The 20,122-nt window shown below is 47.5% G+C and overlaps 1 protein-coding gene across 1 annotated transcript in view; it reads right to left on the bottom strand.

Annotated features, from left to right (window-relative positions):
• Nucleotides 1-254: 254 nt before the first annotated feature.
• Nucleotides 255-20,122, bottom strand: part of LOC109877270 (sodium/hydrogen exchanger 1) — a 62,187-nt gene continuing 42,319 nt past the window's right edge. The window contains exons 6-12 of the mRNA XM_031786608.1: nt 10,250-10,339; nt 8,316-8,386; nt 7,258-7,434; nt 6,838-6,961; nt 6,152-6,253; nt 4,957-5,038; nt 255-3,779 (exon numbers count right to left, since the gene is read on the bottom strand). Coding sequence (XP_031642468.1) covers nt 3,400-3,779; nt 4,957-5,038; nt 6,152-6,253; nt 6,838-6,961; nt 7,258-7,434; nt 8,316-8,386; nt 10,250-10,339 — 1,026 coding nt within the window. The 3' untranslated portion in view covers nt 255-3,399. The remainder of the gene's footprint in view (nt 3,780-4,956; nt 5,039-6,151; nt 6,254-6,837; nt 6,962-7,257; nt 7,435-8,315; nt 8,387-10,249; nt 10,340-20,122) is intronic.

Here is a 20,122-nt window from a genome sequence, read left to right on the forward strand (position 1 = left end):
CTCTCTCTCTCTCTCTCTCTCCTCCCTCCTCCTCTAAGCTGTAAGGAGACCTCTCCCTCTCTCCTCCCTCCTCCTCTAAGCTGTAAGGAGACCTCTCTCTCTCTCTCCTCCCTCCCCCTCTAAGCTGTAAGGAGACCTCTCTCGCTCTCTCTCCTCCTCTAAGCTGTAAGGAGACCTCTCTCGCTCTCTCTCCTCCCTCCTCCTCTAAGCTGTAAGGAGACCTCTCCCTCTCTCCTCCCTCCTCCTCTGAGCTGTAAGGAGACCTCTCTCGCTCTCTCCTCCTTTAAGCTGTAAGGAGATCTCCCTCTCTCCTCCCCTAAACTGTAAGGAGACCTCTCTCTCCCCTCCCCTAAACTGTAAGGAGACCTCTCTCCTAAGCTGTAAGGAGACCCCTCTCTCACTCTCTGGGCATAAAGTGATAGCACACAGAGGTCAGAGAGGGACAAGGGTCATTCTAACACCAAGGTGACAGCCAGCAAACTAGGCCACGATCTAGGACATCTTAGGCTTCTCTAGTTGAGACAGTTACAGACTCCAGCTAAAGTTGTCACTCATGTTACAAATCTAAGATGGTTATACAGTAGGTGGGATGAGGGGTTGCTACACTATTGAATCAATGTTAGGTGCAATTTACTTCGCACCTAAAAGTGGTTGAATGTCCCGTTGAGATGTTCAGATCGATGAACAACAGTAATCACATTGACAATATAGCTAACAGCCTTTTCAAATCAAAATCAATTATTCAATTGTTCCTATTGATCCTAAGGCTTGGTGTAGAAAAGAGAAGCAATGCACTGTATACATAATACCTATACAACCATATACTGTACATGACAAGGTTTTCATAGTTTTATACAAACCCTAGATTAGCCTTACGCTGTTGTGCGAGCAGAATAGGTGTTGGCTCTTGCGTTCAGATGTGAATTTACTTATAACTAGCTAGCCCGTGATTACCTCTTCGTTTGCATTGACAAGATCACATCATGGCATATGCTTTAAAAGGGCATCGTTCAATTAAATGGTTATAATCAATATATCGCTATACACATTTCACACCAATATACTGCATTGAACTGCTACTTCTGCCCATGCCTGTATCTCCAGGCCAGCATTTTAAATAACATGCAAACCTCATCGGGCATTTGGTGCTCGCGTATGTGACCAAGCGTCTGCGTAGCCAAGCGCTAAAATGGAACTTGGTTCCATTGGTCGCACTGCAAGTCCCCTCCTTATTGGATATCAGGAAGATACAAACCCGCGCGAACGCTTGAAAGACAAAACGAGGAGAGATTAACTAGAGATAACGAACTACGTTTCCCTTTTTACCTGTGGATTAATCGGAGTAGAGAAGCACGATTTTGACTAATAATCAGACCGTATGCAGGTCGGTTAAAATAACAACCCAATGTCCATCTCCTAGGATAAACTAGCTAGCAAAAGCTAGCTGGCTAAATGTCTATGAATGTTTCATGTGTGTTTCGACCTGCCCCAAATTAACATCGTTGGTTTTGATATTTTAACCCGCGTGTCATGATTGTGTCTGTTGTGGATTGACAAAGTCAACATACCTATGATGGTGGACGAGTAAATATATATTCTGGGCCATTGAGGTGGTTAGACGAGAAAAGATCTGTTCAGTCCACCCACACCTCATATCCTTCACAGTGATGCCTAAAACTCCAAAATGGCTATGGAACACAATTTTCAAAAGGGGAGCGCTAAAAACCAAATGAGGAACGTTAAACCGGCAACGGGGTCTTTTAAAAATGTCAAAAATACTTGATGTGAATAAGGTGCAAAGAGAGAATAGATCAGAGTCATAAGATGCAACATGAATTGTAAAATGCGACTACCGACAAGAGAATATGGAGAAAACGCCACAAAATGGTTCTGAAATGGCCCATACTAGAGCCTTTTCTTAAAGGGAACTTGTAACATATCCTCCTGAGACCCAACAATTCATTTTTGTCCATTCTCTTTGACATGCCACTGTGTTAAGTCCTGTTGTAGGACATTCTGGGTTTATCCAATGATATCACATGAGTGGGGGTGTGGCCTAGATAACGTTCTCTTCCTGGATTTTCAAAATGGCTGAGAACACAATTAGCATATGCTGTGGTAAGAAGGTAAGTGTATGTATTTGTGTAATTGTAATTTTTGTGAGTTTGAATTGAAATTCCTTCTAGTAAATATCTTAAAGAATGTGGATGGTTTTCAGAGCAGTGTAACCATTTTTTTCCAAATTCAATACGAGCTAAATAAGAGCTTGTTTATAAATGCCCTCTGTAGTAGACATCAGGATGTGACAACTATGTTTACCTACTGTACCCATTTACTGTAATATACATTCTTCATATTTACTATCAACTTTTTCTTTATGTCCACTACAGTGCACATACAAATTTGTCTTTGTAAATTATTTGAACTCAAAACAGTTTTTTGGGCTGGGTGTCAGGAGTATTACAGTATTTGGTGTGATTTTAGGGATTGGCTTATAGAGGGGAGTGAAGTCCATTCAAGATCAACAAATCTCTTGGTGTTGCATCACAATCCTTCTTTTATGTAAATGACCTTCTACTGCACAGCATACACATCTCAGCGATGCAGACGATTTTGTATGTTCGATTAAAATAGAGAGGCGACGCTTTAAACGGCGATGCAACATTTTCAAGTCTGGCGCTTGACACATTCCTTAGACTTAGGGTCTCCATAGGCGAGGTGGTGAAGAAAGAGGTCTGTCGAGTTTAGCACAGTGAAAACATCCAGTGTACAGCACCGAGTACACCACGTAGAACCCTGACCAACTGAAGGACAAACGATGACAGAAGACAACCACATAAACAACAGCCTCATATTAACCCTGAAATTAAAAACATGCAGTTTAAGAGGTTAATTGTGTGATACAATGCACCTAGTGAAAAGGGGTTTACTCTGTCTGACAAAAAAAAAATGAGGCCAACTTTTCTTGAAAGTAGAAGAACGATCGTAAATGTTATGAAGACAAAATGTGGAACATTGTCTGTGACTAAACCAGTCCAACCCTTTGGTAACGCATAATTATGTTCCCCTGTCTCTCGGGATAATTCCCACCAAGCCCAAGATCACCCAAGGTGGCGACTGCCTTCCTATCACTTAAACAATGAAAAAAGAGCAATGACAACTATTGAAAAAAGATGGCTATTTAGTATCCTTTTCTCTTTTGGTTCATAAATGTCCCAAGTCCTTTCTTAACCGTTTTGGCTTTATTTGTTCCTCAACCAATGGGATAGCAAACTCAAATGAGGTGGTGGTGGAGTGAGAGGAGGTGGACCTTTCCCCTGTAGTGCCCCGCTCATGGGGAGGAGCCGCTACAACCAGGCCCCTCCCTATTCCTCACAATGGGAGGAGCTAGTCTTTTTTTTAGGGAAGGAATGGTTCATCCTCCTCGTCCTCATTACTGGGTCCCGGGTCACTCAGACACCTCATCAGCCCTGGGTTCTTGTTGCCCCCCTCTTCCTCTCCCTTCTCCCCTTTCCCAGGCGGCTTCATCATCAGGCCTTGGTCCTCATCCCGGTCGGCCCCCTCCCTCTGACACAGGCCCAGGCCCGTGGCACCCTCCCTCTGACCCAGGCCCTGGCCCGTGGCACCCTCCCTCTGACCCAGGCCCTGGCCCGTGTGACCCTCCTTGGAGAACTCGTTCAGCATGTTGACAGAGTCCGGGGACTGGGGGGAGGCCAGGTCCACCTGGATGGTGGGGACGCCGTCTGAAGACGCCTTGATGTTGTAGAAGGCGTTGGGGTCTGCGCGGGGCAGGCAAGGAAAGGGTTAGTGCACGGTACATAACTCCAAACAGGGGAGGCCAACCCGAGCGCACGTTGAGGAGGCAAACGTTGTGTAACGTCGCAGATAGAAATGTCACGAATAGAGCTTACTTCATTCCCATTCTACACGTTAAGTGTATGTTTGTTCCAAATCATACCTTTCATTTCTGAACGTTCCACATGGCATGGCTTGTTTAGTCGAAGCAGGTGTGCTAGTGCTGAGCTGGGCTAGATCAGCAGGCTCACACACTGTGCCTCTCTACGACTAGGGTTGGCCAACCCTGACTAGAACAAATACTTCAACTGTTCCCCGAACAAAAATAGACATACAATACACATTCACAAAAATAATTCTTTTTTTTTTTATGCACAATCATGAACAGACAATTACACCACAACTGTGGCGCTGCATCATGCCGTAACCTGATCCTATGTCAATCAAATGTATGCTAGAATCATGGGTATCGCATTGACAAATGGAAGCGAGCAACATTTACATGCATATACAGTAAGTTTGTAGCCGAGGCCATTGGTCGCCACAGCCCATCGCCTTCTACACTCACTAGAGCTGTACTACATACCTGGTATTACTTTGGCCCCTCCCTTCTCAGCTTTGAAACCACTGCCTACAATGAAACCAAGCGCAATGCTGCTTCACATGCCAACTTACACATGCAAACATATTTCCAGTCGAAAGACCATAAAAAGGTGGAGTAGCCTACTGTATAACAGCGTAATATAATAGTGCATTCTGCAGATAGCGTCGTTGACAGCCCTTAAACATTACAAACTGTACAATCTTGCAAAAACTAAGTATACTACGTGTGAAGTAAACGGGTTCCTTTCGACTCAAAACGACATCAAAATATATTTTTCAAGTGATAAAGTGCAAAGGTGCCCAAAAGGTCTGCGATGGAACAAGTTTGCTTCCATCATCTTTCCTGTTGCTTCAAAAGGAACCTTGCAACAACTGTTGATTCACACTACTAAGCCAAGCCACGCTAACCTGGTTACACATCCACCATAGTTGCTGGAACCATGCTGGAAAGGACCATTTGAATAGAAATATCAGCGCCAGACCAGTAACGGTAGAGGGTTGGCAAAATAGTGTAAGAGGAGAGCGTCAGAGTGTGATGTGGGTGTAGGATGGACTCACCTGAAGCCAGTCTGGCTCTGCACATGGTGGGGGAGTCAGGAATTGCGCCAGGGACTGTGAGGTAGTTACTCATCTCTGTCATCTGTTCACAGGTACACACAAGCAACCGTTTCAATATACAAGGGTTGTGGGTTCGATTCCCACATCAGACACACGTAGTGGATACTGTATGTCAGCGACTGCCAGTCACTTTAGATTAAAGCATAGAGCCACACAGCCATATTACTTACGATACAATAGGATACGTTGTCCATTTTAATGGAAATTATTTTAGTGAGGTATATATATATATATATATATCTACTATACAGAAAGAAATGCATTACAGCAATACAGCCAAACACTAGATAGGCCTAACACTAGATAGGCCTAAACCAAATCAATACAACACAATATGACTGACAATATCATAAAGCCCAACCAAGACACATCCTGAAGACAAAAGTGCCATTAAAGTTTGACAGGTCACTAAATTGTGTCGGTCTGTCGGGATCAGCGTTTTCCTCAACTCCACGGTGCCCTATAAAAAGTTATATTTCCTAAATAAAACCATTCTGCTGGGATCAGCAGAGTCCTCAGTCTACAGTGTCCTTTTTAAAATCAGTTCTATTCAATCAAGATGTTACTTCCATTTTCATTACATAATTAGAGACTGATTCAATGCAAGTTGGCCGTCGGGCCACAAGGCTGCATAAATGAATCAGGAACTGATTGTGTCAGGCAACTTAATTGAATGGAGGGGGTGGGACACTGACTAAATCCATCAGAGTTAGGCTAAATTAATGTGAAGAAAGAAAGAAAGTTTACTACTGCGAGTAGTGAGAGAACTTTGTGTCTGGTTGTCTGTTGAAGTTCTCTCTATGTCTGGGGGAGTCTTAGCATGGCTTCCAAAACTGATTTTGCCACATTTCATCGTTTCACCCAGAAGAACAGATGTTTTGACCAGATCGAAAGAGCAGCGTTTGGCCACGTGGGCTTCCATCCTTAATCCACCCTCTTTCAGAGAGTAGGCTGTTTGGACCAGTAACTTTTGGGAGGATTGCATGTATCAGTCTATTTTATGTATCGTTTGCCCATGAGCTGATAAATCTAGTTCTATTGAATTGGTAGAATTCCAGACTAAGTGAGCACAACAATGGTGAACGCAGCGTTCAATCTGGTTTAACCAGGCTATAGGAGAGTCTGCTAGTCTTACCTTCTTCTCTAGCTCGATCAACCTCTGCTTCTTCAGGAGGAAGTCGTTCCATCCGTCCTCGAAGGGATCGGCCACCAGAGTGTGTCTGTTGTAGGAGCGCAGCTGGAGGGAGAGACAACACACTCAACTCACACTATGGGACAGGAATGCTATTGAGCTAGGACCACATAATAATAATGATAATACACTTTCCAGGCACCAGAGTGGATCTGTTATAGGAGCGCAGCTGAGAGGAAGGAGAGACAAAGCACATTCATTCAACTCACACCACGGGACAGGGAGGTCTCGTCTAGGACCACACAGCAACAATGCACACTTGTATTCATAACGATACAGGCTCACGACTACTTCAGTACTATAATATCTTAAGAGATGTTACGTTTGACAATACTAATGAGGACATGACAAATGTATGTAAAATGTATGCAAGCATGACTAAGTCGCTATGGATAAAAGGTTCTGCTAAATGGCAAATATTATATCACGTCAAATTGTCTTCTCTTTGCAAACAGAGCATCTGAATTCCTACATTACTAGCCGAGAGCATAAACCCCCCCCCCCCCCCCCCCCCAAAAAAAACGGATCTGAGATCAGCTTTGCAGTTGCCCTCCTAATGTTACCCCTCAGATGTTAATGCTACCCCTTACCCCGCAAGAGGGTAAATCTGATCCTGGATCAGCGCTCACCCTCTGGCGGGTCTTCTGCAGGTTACTTCTGAGGATCTTCCTGATCTCCTCCTCTCGGCCCTTGGTGAACTGAGGCAGGGCCCGCTCTGCTACAGGGGGCGGCAGCTTCTTGGGCTGGATGTTCCTGGGAGAGAGGACGGAGAAAAACAAGAGACACATTGACTGTGGCTCTATGGATAACTATGGTTGCTATTGGCCATTACCAAGCTCTAACTCACTTGGCAATTACTTCCTGTAACATCCACGAGAAATAGTCAGGCACATTCTCCCATACCAGTTATTTACAGGAAGTAATTTATCGTTCAGCCTCTTGACTTTCAAACCTCTCTGGCGCTCGCAGACAATGTGGAAATGGCTATTAAGTGTAGCGCTGGTGAGCTTAAAAAGGAGCTGGAGGTGGAACGAGGGCGGAGCACTCACTGCATGGAGACCTGCGAGGGCATGGCGGAGGGCAGCTTGACGCCCCCGCCGCTCTCCACCAGCTCGATGGCCTGCTTGAACTCCATCTTGTGGTAGAAGGCGATGAGCTGCGGCTCCTTGTAGCGTTCGCCCGCTATCAGGCACTTCTTTATGTACTTCTTGTTGAATCGGTTTAGCCTGAAGGGGAGAGACGAGAAAACAAGTCAACCTTCGAGTCCTTTTATCCAATTGCCTCCATGTCTTGTTCCCTCCATAGTACACAGCCATAACCAGCCTCATTAAAACCTTAAAGGTTCATTGATGAAAAGCTCTTGAATATGAGTAGAACACACACACACACACACACACAACACTAGGAGACTGTGTTGCCACTGGCAGGAACACACAGTGAAAACGGACCGCTAGAGGATGAGCCCAGTGTTTTTATCATAACGCTCTAAGAGCGATCGATCCAGTTAGACGTCGTGTTCTCGCCACGCTCTAAAGTCTGTCCGGAACGGAATCTGAAGGTGAACTATATGACAACTGCCGGGTGATAAAAATCGGCATACAGAGACGTCTGAGCAAATCTTATACATGGTTCTCTTGAGAGAATAACTGCCACATACAACACCCAAGGGCTGTTCAAACACCATACTGTTGTGGGTAAATACTGCATAGGGAAGGGAAATGCACAAAACGATTCAGGTTCACTCGGTTAGGAATGGCGATGCTATACGATTGCCATCACATTCTTGGATTCGGTAAGGTTTCATTGAAGGAGAAAGCCATCTGTTCTGAAAGATAATCCACTTAAGGTGCTTAGCTGTCACTGCCAGCGCCCGAGGGATCGCAGCATCACCGCCACGTTTACGGAGTCAGCCTTAGGATCTTTGTTAACCCTGTTAAAGTCAAACCGAAGGAAAATCGGCAACAAGCCGAGATGACTGGACTGTGTAGTGGAAAGGTGTCACGTTAAGGGTCTTAACTTGAAGAGGTAATCAAATGTTTTTATACCGTGAAAATAAAATATACAGCGCTCGTAACCGTGACCCTTTAGTCCTTCCTTTGCTACCTACTTGTCTTTCCAGTGGTGATGGCCATAGTGTCCACAGATGTCCTCAATGCCAGTCAGCAGGTGGTCCAGGAACTAGGGGGAGAAAACAACGCTTACGTCTAAATATTGTATCTACGCTAACCAATAAGAGGGACAGATATTTGAAATGCTTTAAAAAAAAAAAACTTTTTAAAGTGTAACCAAGCCTAATCTGTTACTACTTTTTCCTGTCTCTATTACATGTAAATAGTACAGAGAGGAATATTTTCCCATCATACAGGCCACCATTTTGTCCTTTTTTGGATTTCCCCCTAAATAGCCTTTTCTCCATGGAGATTCTCCCACTTGCAACAGGAATTGGCCACAATCTGGCCAATAGAGAGAGCATTAGGCCTAGATGATGTCCATCACACTCACAGATTGAAGCAGAGAAATAGGGAATGGCAGATGACGTTCGGTCGGTGGTCAATTCTGTTCCTGTATTTTAATTATGGCCACCGCTGTGACAGTTCTGCACAGGGACAGTTTGACATGCGGAGTTGCTATGGGAACAAGCAGTTTTGGTCGTGCCACTGAATTTATTTTAAATTTGCATCGAAATCGACACGCATAGCAATGTTCTTGGGCAGCGAAGGGATTTTCTTGACAGTAGTTTCTGCATCAGTTCTATCACTGGTCGAATAAAACGTTCCCATTTCTCGCAATAGTACTTTATAATGAAAGCCAAGGCAAGGTGACACACAATAGGTCAGGGTCAGCCCCAGGTGCCAATTAGTCAAGAGATTCTTGAGTAAAACAACTGCAGCCTCAAATATCCATTCATCGAACAACCTACTGACCAATTTGTGAGACCACAAACCTAATGGTGCTGACAGTAAAACCATGAGGGACTCTACCTGGCTCTAAGATGCCCTCCTCCACTCCTGGTGCATTCCAGGAGTCCTAAAATGGCTCGGTTGACTTTACGTCACTGCCATTTACAGTGGGGAAGATGCTATAAGCTGGTAACCGGGGCGTCTAGCCTAGAGCGCCGGTGACTCATCGCTCCTCGGTGCACCAGATAGCCAACAGAGCCCCGTAGAGAGACACTGTGTGTGTGTGTGTGTGTGTGTCGTGACATTATTCTGTGGCTATTATTAGCAACAATAACTACCGAGAGACGGTGTGCCGTGCTGCTCAGTGGTCACTCCAGGGCAGAGAGAATGACCAGTAGCATCAGAGGAAGCCAGGCCTAAAGCAGGGGGATTTTACTTGCCAATCTGGCAACCAGGGTGGATGAGTCAGTGGAGACAGTGGAGAATGAGAGGATGGTCCATTGGGAGCCATGGAACAATGCAGGAAGTTTAATTAGTCCGAGTTAAGAGGAAGCAGGGGAATGCTGCTTTCCAATATTAAAACCTCAGCAAGGCAATGTCAGCAAGACAAAATACATTAGCAGAAGATAATTCCATTAATGGCCAGTACGGTGGAAGGGCAGAGCAATATTTGGCACACAACATGTAATGACAGTACTGTAGTCTGGACAGATACTGCATTTGAAAGACAAAATGGACATCGCGCAGATTGAAATAACCAAATAGTTCATTTAACCACAGCCATTAATGCAATAGCCCATTTTAAAAACAGAAAGCTGGCTCGATAATTACGGTGAACAAGGCCAGCCTTGCAGTGTAGCTTCAGTGAGTTTCTTGCTCTTGTGCTGTGAATTTCATAACCTGACCAGGGCCTGTATTTATAAAGTGTCTCAGAGAAGCAGTGCAGATCTAGGATCAGTTTTGCCATTTAGATCATAAAATATCAGCACTCTTACCATGAGACGCTTTACGAATACGGGCCCAGAGCTCGTATATCCCCAGGAGGAAATGAACTTGTCTGATGGGTGGTCCAGCTACAGAGGAGGGGATAGAGAAGGAGAGGCCAGGATGTGAGGGGGTTGATGGTGGTTAAAAAGGTTACCTGGGTGTGGATCTCCTCATTGATGGAGCGCTTGGCCTCCTGCTTCTTCTTCACGGCCAACAGGTCCACCAGGGGTTTGATAGTCATGCCCTGAGAAGGGGAGGAGGAGAAGAGAGAAAGAGATGGTACCATTTGAGATCCAAAAGAACAAGTGATAAATGTCCATCTTTAAATACTACGCGACACCAGCGACCCGAGAGAAGCCTGTAGATGTCCATTTCAATACCTTTCCTTGGTGTGTCTGTCTGTCTGTTCCAGTGTGTGTGTGTGTGTCTGTCTGTCTGTTCCAGTGTGTGTGTGTGTGTCTGTCTGTCTATTCCAGTGTGTGTGTGTGTCTGTCTGTCTATTCCAGTGTGTGTGTGTGTGTCTGTCTGTCTATTCCAGTGTGTGTGTGTGTGTGTGTGTGTGTGTGTGTGTGTGTGTGTGTGTGTCTGTTCCAGTGTGTGTGTGTGTCTGTTTGTTCCAGTGTGTGTGTGTGTGTGTGTCTGTCTGTCTGTTCCAGTGTGTGCGTCTGTCTGTTCCAGTGTCTGTCTGTCTGTTCCAGTGTGTGTGTGTGTGTCTGTTCCAGTGTGTGTGTCTGTCTGTTCCAGTGTCTGTCTGTCTGTTCCAGTGTGTGTGTGTGTGTCTGTTCCAGTGTGTCTGTCTGTCTGTTCCAGTGTGTGTGTCTGTCTGTTCCATTCCAGTGTGTGTGGGTGTCTGTGTGTGTGTCTGTCCGTTCCAGTTTGTGTGTGTGTCTGTCAGTTCCAGTGTGTGTGTATGTGTCTGTCCGTTCCAGTGTGTGTGTATGTGTATGTGTCTGTCCGTTCCAGTTTGTGTGTGTCTGTCCGTTCCAGTGTGTGTGGGTGTGTGTGTCTGTCCGTTCCAGTGTGTGTGTGTCTGTGTCTGTCCGTTCCAGTGTGTGTGTGTGTGTCTGTGTCTGTCCGTTCCAGTGTGTGTGTGTGTGTCTGTCCGTTCCAGTGTGTGTGTGTGTGTGTCTGTCCGTTCCAGTGTGTGTGTGTGTGTCTGTGTCTGTCCGCTCCAGTGCGTGTGTGTGTGTCTGTCCGCTCCAGTGTGTGTGTGTGTGTGTGTGTGTGTGTGTGTGTGTGTGTGTGTGTCTGTCCGCTCCAGTGTGTGTGTGTGTGTGTGTCTGTCCGTTCCAGTGTGTGTCTGTCCGTTCCAGTGTGTGTGTGTGTGTGTGTGTCCATTCCAGTGTGTGTGTGTGTGTCCATTCCAGTGTGTGTGTGTGTGTGTGTGTGTCCATTCCAGTGTGTGTGTGTGTGTGTGTGTGTGTCCATTCCAGTGTGTGTGTGTGTGTGTGTGTGTGTGTGTGTGTGTGTGTGTGTGTCCATTCCAGTGTGTGTGTGTGTGTCCATTCCAGTGTGTGTGTCTGTCTGTTCCATTCCAGTGTGTGTGTCTGTCTGTTCCAGTGTGTGTGTGTGTGTCTGTCCGTTCCAGTTTGTGTGTGTGTCTGTCAGTTCCAGTGTGTGTGTGTGTGTCTGTCCGTTCCAGCGTGTGTGTGTGTGTCCATTCCAGTGTTTGTGTGTGTGTGTGTGTGTGTGTCCATTCCAGTGTGTGTGTGTGTGTGTGCGTGTGTGTGTCCATTCCAGTGTGTGTGTGTGTGTGTGTGTGTGTGTGTCCATTCCAGTGTGTGTGTGTGTGTGTGTGTGTGTGTGTCCATTCCAGTGTGTGTGTGTGTGTGTCCATTCCAGTGTGTGTGTGTGTGTGTGTGTGTGTGTGTGTGTGTGTGTGTGTGTGTGTGTGTGTGTGTGTGTGTGTGTGTCCATTCCAGTGTGTGTGTGTGTGTCCATTCCAGTGTGTGTGTCTGTCTGTTCCATTCCAGTGTGTGTGTCTGTCTGTTCCAGTGTGTGTGTGTGTGTGTCTGTCCGTTCCAGTTTGTGTGTGTGTCTGTCAGTTCCAGTGTGTGTGTGTGTGTCTGTGTCTGTCCTTTCCAGTGTGTGTGTGTGTGTGTCTGTCCATTCCAGCGTGTGTGTGTGTGTGTGTCCATTCCAGTGTTTGTGTGTGTGTGTGTGTGTGTCCATTCCTGTGTGTGTGTGTGTGTGTGCGTGTGTGTGTCCATTCCAGTGTGTGTGTGTGTGTGTGTGTCCATTCCAGTGTGTGTGTGTGTGTGTGTGTGTGTGTGTGTGTGTGTGTGTCCATTCCAGTGTGTGTGTGTGTGTGTCCATTCCAGTGTGTGTGTGTGTGTGTGTGTGTGTGTGTGTGTGTGTGTGTGTGTGTCCATTCCAGTGTGTGTGTGTGTGTGTGTCCATTCCAGTGTGTGTGTGTGTGTGTGTGTGTGTCCATTCCAGTGTGTGTGTGTGTGTGTGTCCATTCCAGTGTGTGTGTGTGTGTGTGTGTGTGTCCATTCCAGTGTGTGTGTGTGTGTGTGTGTGTGTGTGTGAGTGTCCATTCCAGTGTGTGTGTGTGTGTGTGCGCATGTTCGTTTCCTCAGTCACTGCACAGAGAAGCACTGGCTACGGGCAGATGCACACATTCACACTGAGGCGATTTGCGATCTAATGCATATTGATTAGGTTGTACCAAAACATGCCTTGCACACACACACCACACGTCAGGGTCGCCCCGAGCATTTTTTCTCTTATAGTTTGTCAGGAGTTGCTAAAAAAAAAACTTTCCTCTTGGATCGATGCAGCAGCTCAGGTGGAAATAAATGCTAAAATGCATCCAATGTCCTCTCAAACAATTTAGCAGTCAAGCGACATTTGCATTTAAATGTGACGTGCTGGGAAACTGTATTATCAGTGCTGGTTAATATACCACTTGGCATACTGGTTCAAGCAATCTCTTGTATCCTGTGTGTGTGTCTGTCCGCTCCAGTGTGTGTGTGTGTGTGTGTCTGTCCGCTCCAGTGTGTGTGTGTGTGTGTCTGTCCGCTCCAGTGTGTGTGTGTGTGTCTGTCCGCTCCAGTGTGTGTGTGTCTGTCTGTCCCAGTGTGTGTCTGTCCGCTCCAGTGTGTGTCTGTCCGCTCCAGTGTGTGTGTGTGTGTGTGTGTCTGTCCCAGTGTGTGTGTGTGTGTGTTTCTGTCTGTTCCAGTGTGTGTGTGTGTGTGTCTGTCTGTCTGTTTCCAGTGTGTGTGTCTGTCTGTTCCAGTGTGTCTGTCTGTCTGTTCCAGTGTGTGTGTGTCTGTCTGTTCCAGTGTGTCTGTCTGTCTGTTCCAGTGTGTGTGTGTGTGTCTGTCTGTCTGTTCCAGTGTGTGTGTGTGTGTCTGTCTGTCTGTTCCAGTGTGTGTGTGTGTCTGTCTGTCTCAGTGTGTGTGTGTGTGTGTGTCTGTCTGTTCCAGTGTGTGTGTGTGTGTGTCTGTCTGTTCCAGTGTGTGTGTGTGTGTGTGTGTGTGTGTGTCTGTGTCTGTCTGTTCCAGTGTGTGTGTGTGTGTTGTGTGTGTGTGTCTGTCTGTTCCAGTGTGTGTGTGTGTGTGTGTCTGTCTGTTCCAGTGTGTGTGTGTGTGTGTGTCTGTCTGTTCCAGTGTGTGTGTGTGTGTCTGTCTGTTCCAGTGTGTGTCTGTCTGTTCCAGTGTGTGTGTGTGTGTCTGTCTGTTCCAGTGTGTGTTGTGTGTGTGTGTGTGTGTGTGTCTGTCTGTTCCAGTGTGTGTGTGTGTGTGTGTCTGTCTGTTCCAGTGTGTGTGTGTGTGTCTGTCTGTTCCAGTGTGTGTCTGTCTGTTCCAGTGTGTGTGTGTGTGTGTCTGTCTGTTCCAGTGTGTGTGTGTGTGTCTGTCTGTTCCAGTGGTGTGTGTGTGTGTCTGTCTGTTCCAGTGTGTGTGTGTGTGTGTCTGTCTGTTCCAGTGTGTGTGTGTGTGTGTCTGTCTGTTCCAGTGTGTGTGTGTGTGTGTGTGTGTGTGTGTGTGTGTGTCTGTTCCAGTGTGTGTGTGTGTGTGTGTGTGTGTGTGTGTCTGTTCCAGTGTGTGTGTGTGTGTGTGTGTGTGTGTCTGTTCCAGTGTGTGTGTGTGTGTGTGTGTGTGTGTGTGTGTGTGTGTGTCTGTTCCAGTGTGTGTGTGTGTGTGTGTGTGTGTGTGTGTGTGTGTGTGTCTGTCTGTTCCAGTGTGTGTGTGGGTGTGTGTCTGTCTGTTCCAGTGTGTGTGTGTGTGTGTTGTCTGTGTGTGTGTCTGTCCGTTCCAGTTTGTGTGTGTGTCTGTCAGTTCCAGTGTGTGTGTATGTGTCTGTCAGTTCCAGTGTGTGTGTATGTGTCTGTCAGTTCCAGTGTGTGTGTATGTGTCTGTCAGTTCCAGTGTGTGTGTATGTGTCTGTCAGTTCCAGTGTGTGTGTATGTGTCTGTCAGTTCCAGTGTGTGTGTATGTGTCTGTCAGTTCCAGTGTGTGTGTATGTGTCTGTCAGTTCCAGTGTGTGTGTATGTGTCTGTCAGTTCCAGTGTGTGTGTATGTGTCTGTCAGTTCCAGTGTGTGTGTATGTGTCTGTCAGTTCCAGTGTGTGTGTATGTGTCTGTCAGTTCCAGTGTGTGTGTATGTGTCTGTCAGTTCCAGTGTGTGTGTGTATGTGTCTGTCAGTTCCAGTGTGTGTGTATGTGTCTGTCAGTTCCAGTGTGTGTGTGTATGTGTCTGTCCGTTCCAGTTTGTGTGTGTCTGTCCGCTCCAGTGTGTGTGCGTGTCTGTCTGTCCGCTCCAGTGTGTGTGCGTGTCTGTCTGTCCGTTCCAGTGTGTGTGCGTGTCTGTCTGTCCGTTCCAGTGTGTGTGCGTGTCTGTCTGTCCGCTCCAGTGTGTGTGTGTGTGTGTGTGTCTGTCCGCTCCAGTGTGTGTGTGTGTGTGTCTGTCTGTTCCAGTGTGTGTGTGTGTGTCTGTCTGTTCCAGTGTGTGTGTGTGTGTGTCTGTCTGTTCCAGTGTGTGTGTGTGTGTCTGTCTGTTCCAGTGTGTGTGTGTGTCTGTCTGTCTCAGTGTGTGTGTGTGTGTGTCTGTCTGTTCCAGAGTGTGTGTGTGTGTGTGTCTGTCTGTTCCAGTGTGTGTGTGTGTGTGTGTGTGTGTCTGTCTGTTCCAGTGTGTGTGTGTGTGTGTGTGTGTCTGTCTGTTCCAGTGTGTGTGTGTGTCTGTCTGTTCCAGTGTGTGTGTCTGTGTGTGTGTCTGTCCGTTCCAGTGTGTGTGTATGTGTCTGTCAGTTCCAGTGTGTGTGTATGTGTCTGTCAGTTCCAGTGTGTGTGTGTATGTGTCTGTCAGTTCCAGTGTGTGTGTGTGTATGTGTCTGTCAGTTCCAGTGTGTGTGTATGTGTCTGTCAGTTCCAGTGTGTGTGTATGTGTCTGTCAGTTCCAGTGTGTGTGTAATGTGTCTGTCAGTTCCAGTGTGTGTGTATGTGTCTGTCAGTTCCAGTGTGTTTGTATGTGTCTGTCAGTTCCAGTGTGGTGTGTATGTGTCTGTCCGTTCCAGTTTGGTGTGTGTCTGTCCGTTCCAGTGTGTGTGGCGTGTCTGTCTGTCCGCTCCAGTGTGTGTGCGTGTCTGTCTGTCCGTTCCAGTGTGTGTGCGTGTCTGTCTGTCCGTTCCAGTGTGTGTGCGTGTCTGTCTGTCCGTTCCAGTGTGTGTGCGTGTGTGTGTGTGTGTCTGTCTGTTCCAGTGTGTGTGCGTGTGTGTGTGTGTGTCTGTCTGTTCCAGTGTGTGTCTGTCTGTTCCAGTGTGTGTGTGTGTGTGTGTGTGTCTGTCTGTTCCAGTGTGTGTGAGTGTGTGTGTGTCTGTCTGTTCCAGTGTGTGTGTGTGTGTGTGTCTGTCTGTTCCAGTGTGTGTGTGTGTGTGTCTGTCTGTTCCAGTGTGTGTGTGTGTGTGTCTGTCTGTTCCAGTGTGTGTGTGTGTGTGTCTGTCTGTTCCAGTGTGTGTGTGTGTGTGTCTGTCTGTTCCAGTGTGTGTGTGTGTGTGTCTGTCCCAGTGGTGTGTGTGTGTGTGGTGTCTGTTCCAGTGTGTGGTGTGTGTGTCTGTCTGTCTGTTCCAGTGTGTGTGTGTGTGTGTGTCTGTCTGTTCCAGTGTGTGTGTGTGTGTGTGTCTGTCTGTTCCAGTGTGTGTCTGTGTCTGTCCGTTCCAGTGTGTGGTGTTGTGTGTGTGTGTCTGTGTGTCTGTCCGTTCAAGGTGTGTGTGTGTGTGTCTGTGTCTGTCCGCTCCAGTGCGTGTGTGTGTGTCTGTCCGCTCCAGTGCGTGTGTGTGTGTGTGTGTGTGTCTGTCCGCTCCAGTGTGTGTGTGTGGTCTGTTCCGTTCCAGTGTGTGTCTGTCCGTTCAGTGTGTGTGTCCATTCCAGTGTGTGTGTGTGTCCATTCCAGTGTGTGTGTGTGTGTGTGTCCATTCCAGTGTGTGTGTGTGTGTCCATTCAGTGTGTGTGTGTCCATTCCAGTGTGTGTGTCTGTCAGTTCCAGTGTGTGTGTGTGTGGTCTGTGTCTGTCCGTTCCAGTGTGTGTGTGTCTGTCCTTTCCAGTGTGTGTGTGTGTGTCTGTCCGTTCCAGCGTGTGTGTGTGTGTGTGTCCATTCCAGTGTTTGTGTTGTGTGGTGTGTGTGTGTGGTGTTGTGGTGTGGTGGTCCATTCCTGTGTGTGTGTGTGTGTGTGTGTGTGTGTGTGTCCATTCCAGTTGTGTGTGTGTGTCTGTCTGTTCCAGTGTGTGTGTGTGTGTGTCCGGTCTGTTCCAGTGTGTGTGTGTGTGTGTCTGTCTGTTCCAGTGGTGTGTGTGTGTGTGTGTCTGTCTGTTCCAGTGTGTGTGTGTGTCTGTCTGTCTGTCTGTTCCAGTGTGTGTGTGTGTCTGTCTGTCCTGTTCCCAGTGTGTGTGTGTGTGTCTGTCTGTTCCAGTGTGTGTGTGTGTGTGTGTGGTCTGTCTGTTCCAGTGTGTGTGTGTGTCTGTCTGTTCCAGTGTGTGTGTGTGTGTGTGTGTCTGTCTGTTCCAGTGTGTGCGTGTGTGTCTGTGTCTGTCCGTTCCAGTGTGTGCGTGTGTGTGTGTGTGTCTGTCCGTTCCAGTGTGTGTGTGTGTGTGTGTGTCTGTCCGTTCCAGTGTGTGTGTGTGTGTCTGTGTCTGTCCGTTCCAGTGTGTGTGTGTGTGTCTGTGTCTGTCCGTTCCAGTGTGTGTGTGTGTGTCTGTGTCTGTCCGTTCCAGTGTGTGTGTGTGTGTGTGTGTGTCTGTCCGCTCCAGTGTGTGTGTGTGTGTGTGTGTGTGTGTGTGTGTGTGTGTGTGTGTGTGTGTGTGTCTGTCCGCTCCAGTGTGTGTGTGTGTGTGTGTGTGTGTGTGTGTCTGTCCGTTCCAGTGTGTGTGTCCGTTCCAGTGTGTGTCTGTCTGTCTGTTCCAGTGTGTGTGTGTGTCTGTCTGTCTGTTCCAGTGTGTGTGTGTGTCTGTCTGTCTGTTCCAGTGTGTGTGTGTCTGTCTGTCTGTTCCAGTGTGTGTGTGTCTGTCTGTCTGTTCCAGTGTGTGTGTTTCTGTCTGTCTGTTCCAGTGTGTGTGTGTCTGTCTGTCTGTTCCAGTGTGTGTGTGTCTGTCTGTCTGTTCCAGTGTGTGTGTGTCTGTCTGTCTGTTCCAGTGTGTGTGTGTCTGTCTGTCTGTTCCAGTGTGTGTGTGTGTCTGTCTGTTCCAGTGTGTGTGTGTGTGTGTCTGTCTGTTCCAGTGTGTGTGTGTGTCTGTCTGTCTCAGTGTGTGTGTGTGGTGTGTGTCTGTCTGTTCCAGTGTGTGTGTGTGTGTGTGTCTGTCTGTTCCAGTGTGTGTGTGTGTGTGTCTGTCTGTCTGTTCCAGTGTGTGTGTCTCTCTGTCTGTCTGTTCCAGTGTGTGTGTGTCTGTCTGTCTGTCTGTTCAGTGTGTGTGTGGTCTGTTCTGTCTATTCCAGTGTGTGTGTGTCTGTCTGTCTATTCCAGTGTGTGTGTGTGTGTGTGTGTGTGTGTGTGTGTGTGTGTGTGTGTGTGTGTCTGTCTGTTCCAGTGTGTGTGTGTGTGTGTGTGTCTGTCTGTTCCAGTGTGTGTGTCTGTCTGTTCCAGTGTGTCTGTCTGTCTGTTCCAGTGTGTGTGTGTGTGTGTGTCTGTCTGTTCCAGTGTGTGTGTGTGTGTGTGTGTGTGTGTCTGTCTGTTCCAGTGTGTGTGTGTGTGTGTGTGTGTGTGTCTGTCTGTTCCAGTGTGTGTGTTGTGTGTGTGTGGTGTCTGTCTGTTCCAGGTGTGTGGTGTGTGTGTTGTGTCTGTCTGTTCCAGTGTGTGTGTGTGTGTGTGTGTGTCTGTCTGTTCCAGTGTGTGTGTGTGTGGTGTGTGTGTGTCTGTTCCAGTGTGTGTGTGTCCAGTCAGTGTGTGTGTGTGTGTGTGTGTGTGTCCATTCCAGTGTGTGTGTGTGTGGGTGTGTGTCCATTCCAGTGTGTGTGTCTGTGTGTGTGTGTCCATTCCAGTGTGGTGTCTGTCTGTCTGTTCCAGTGTGTGGTGTCTGTCTGTCTGTTCCAGTGTTGCGTGTGTCTGTCTGTCTGTTCCAGTGTGTGTGTGTGTCTGTCTGTCTGTTCCAGTGTGGTGTGTGTCTGTCTGTCTGTTCCAGTGTGTGTGTGTGTGTCTGTCTGTCTGTTCCAGTGTGTTGTCTGTCTGTCTGTTTCAGTGTGTGTGTGTGTCTGTCTGTCCAGTGTGGTGTGTGTGTCCTCTGTCTGTTCCAGTGTGTGTGGTGTTCTGTCTGTCTGTTCCAGTGTGTGTGTGTGTCTGTCTGTCTGTTCCAGTGTGTGTGTGTCTGTCTGTCTGTTCCAGTGTGTGTGTGTCTGTCTGTCTGTTCCAGTGTGTGTGTGTCTGTCTGTCTGTTCCAGTGTGTGTGTGTCTGTCTGTCTGTTCCAGTGTGTGTGTGTCTGTCTGTCTGTCTGTTCCAGTGTGTGTGTGTCTGTCTGTCTGTTCCAGTGTGTGTGTGTGTGTCTGTCTGTTCCAGTGTGTGTGTGGTGTGTGTCTGTCTGTCCAGTGTGTGTTGGTGTTGTCTGTGCCTGTTGTTCCAGTGTGGTGTGTGTTGTGTCTGTCTGTCTCAGTGTGTGTGTGTGTGTGTGTGTGGTGTGTGTGTCTGGCTGTCTGTTCCAGTGTGTGTGTGTGTGTGTGTGTGTCTGTCTGTTCCAGTGTGTGTGTGGTCTGTCTGTCTGTTCCAGTGTGTGTGTTGTGTGTGTGCTGTCTGTCTGTTCCAGTGTGTGGTGTGTCTGTCTGTCTGTCTGTTCCAGTGTGTGTGTGTGTTGTCTGTCTTCTATTCCGTGTGTGTGTGTGGTGTGTGGTGTGGTGTGTCTGTCTGTTCCAGTGTGTGTGTGTGTGTGTGTGTGTCTGTCTGTTCCAGTGTCTGTCTGTTCCAGTGTGTGTGTCTGTCTGTTCCAGTGTCTGTCTGTCTGTTCCAGTGTGTCTGTCTGTCTGTTCCAGTGTGTGTGTGTGTGTCTGTCTGTCTGTTCCAGTTGTGTGTGTGTGTGTGTCTGTCTGTTCCAGTGTGTGTGTGTGTGTGTGTGTGTGTGTGTGTGTCTGTTCCAGTGTGTGTGTGTGTGTGTGTGTCTGTCTGTTCCAGTGTGTGTGTGTGTGTGTGTGTGTGTGCTGTCTGTTCCAGTGTGTGTGTGTGTGTGTGTGTCTGTCTGTTCCAGTGTGTGTGTGTGTTGTGTGTGTGTCTGTCTGTTCCAGTGTGTGTGTGTGTGTGTCCATTCCTGTGTGTGTGTGTGTGTGTGTGTGTGTGTCCATTCCAGTGTGTGTGTGTGTGGTGTGTGTTGTGTCCATTCCAGTGTGTGTGTGGTGTGTGTGTTGTGTGTCCATTCCAGTGTGTGTGTGGTGTGTCATTCCAGTGTTGTGGTGTGTGTGTGGTGTCATTCCAGTGTGTGTGTGTGTGTGGTGTGTGAGTGTCCATTTCATGTGTGGTGTGGTTGTGTGTGTGTGTGAGTGTCCATTCCAGTGTGTGTGTGTTGTGTGTGTGTGTGTGTGTGGTGTGTTTGCCATGTCCCAGTGTGTTGTGTG

The sequence above is a fragment of the Oncorhynchus kisutch genome, linkage group LG13 (assembly GCF_002021735.2).
Source record: "Oncorhynchus kisutch isolate 150728-3 linkage group LG13, Okis_V2, whole genome shotgun sequence".
Lineage (NCBI taxonomy): Eukaryota > Metazoa > Chordata > Actinopteri > Salmoniformes > Salmonidae > Oncorhynchus > Oncorhynchus kisutch.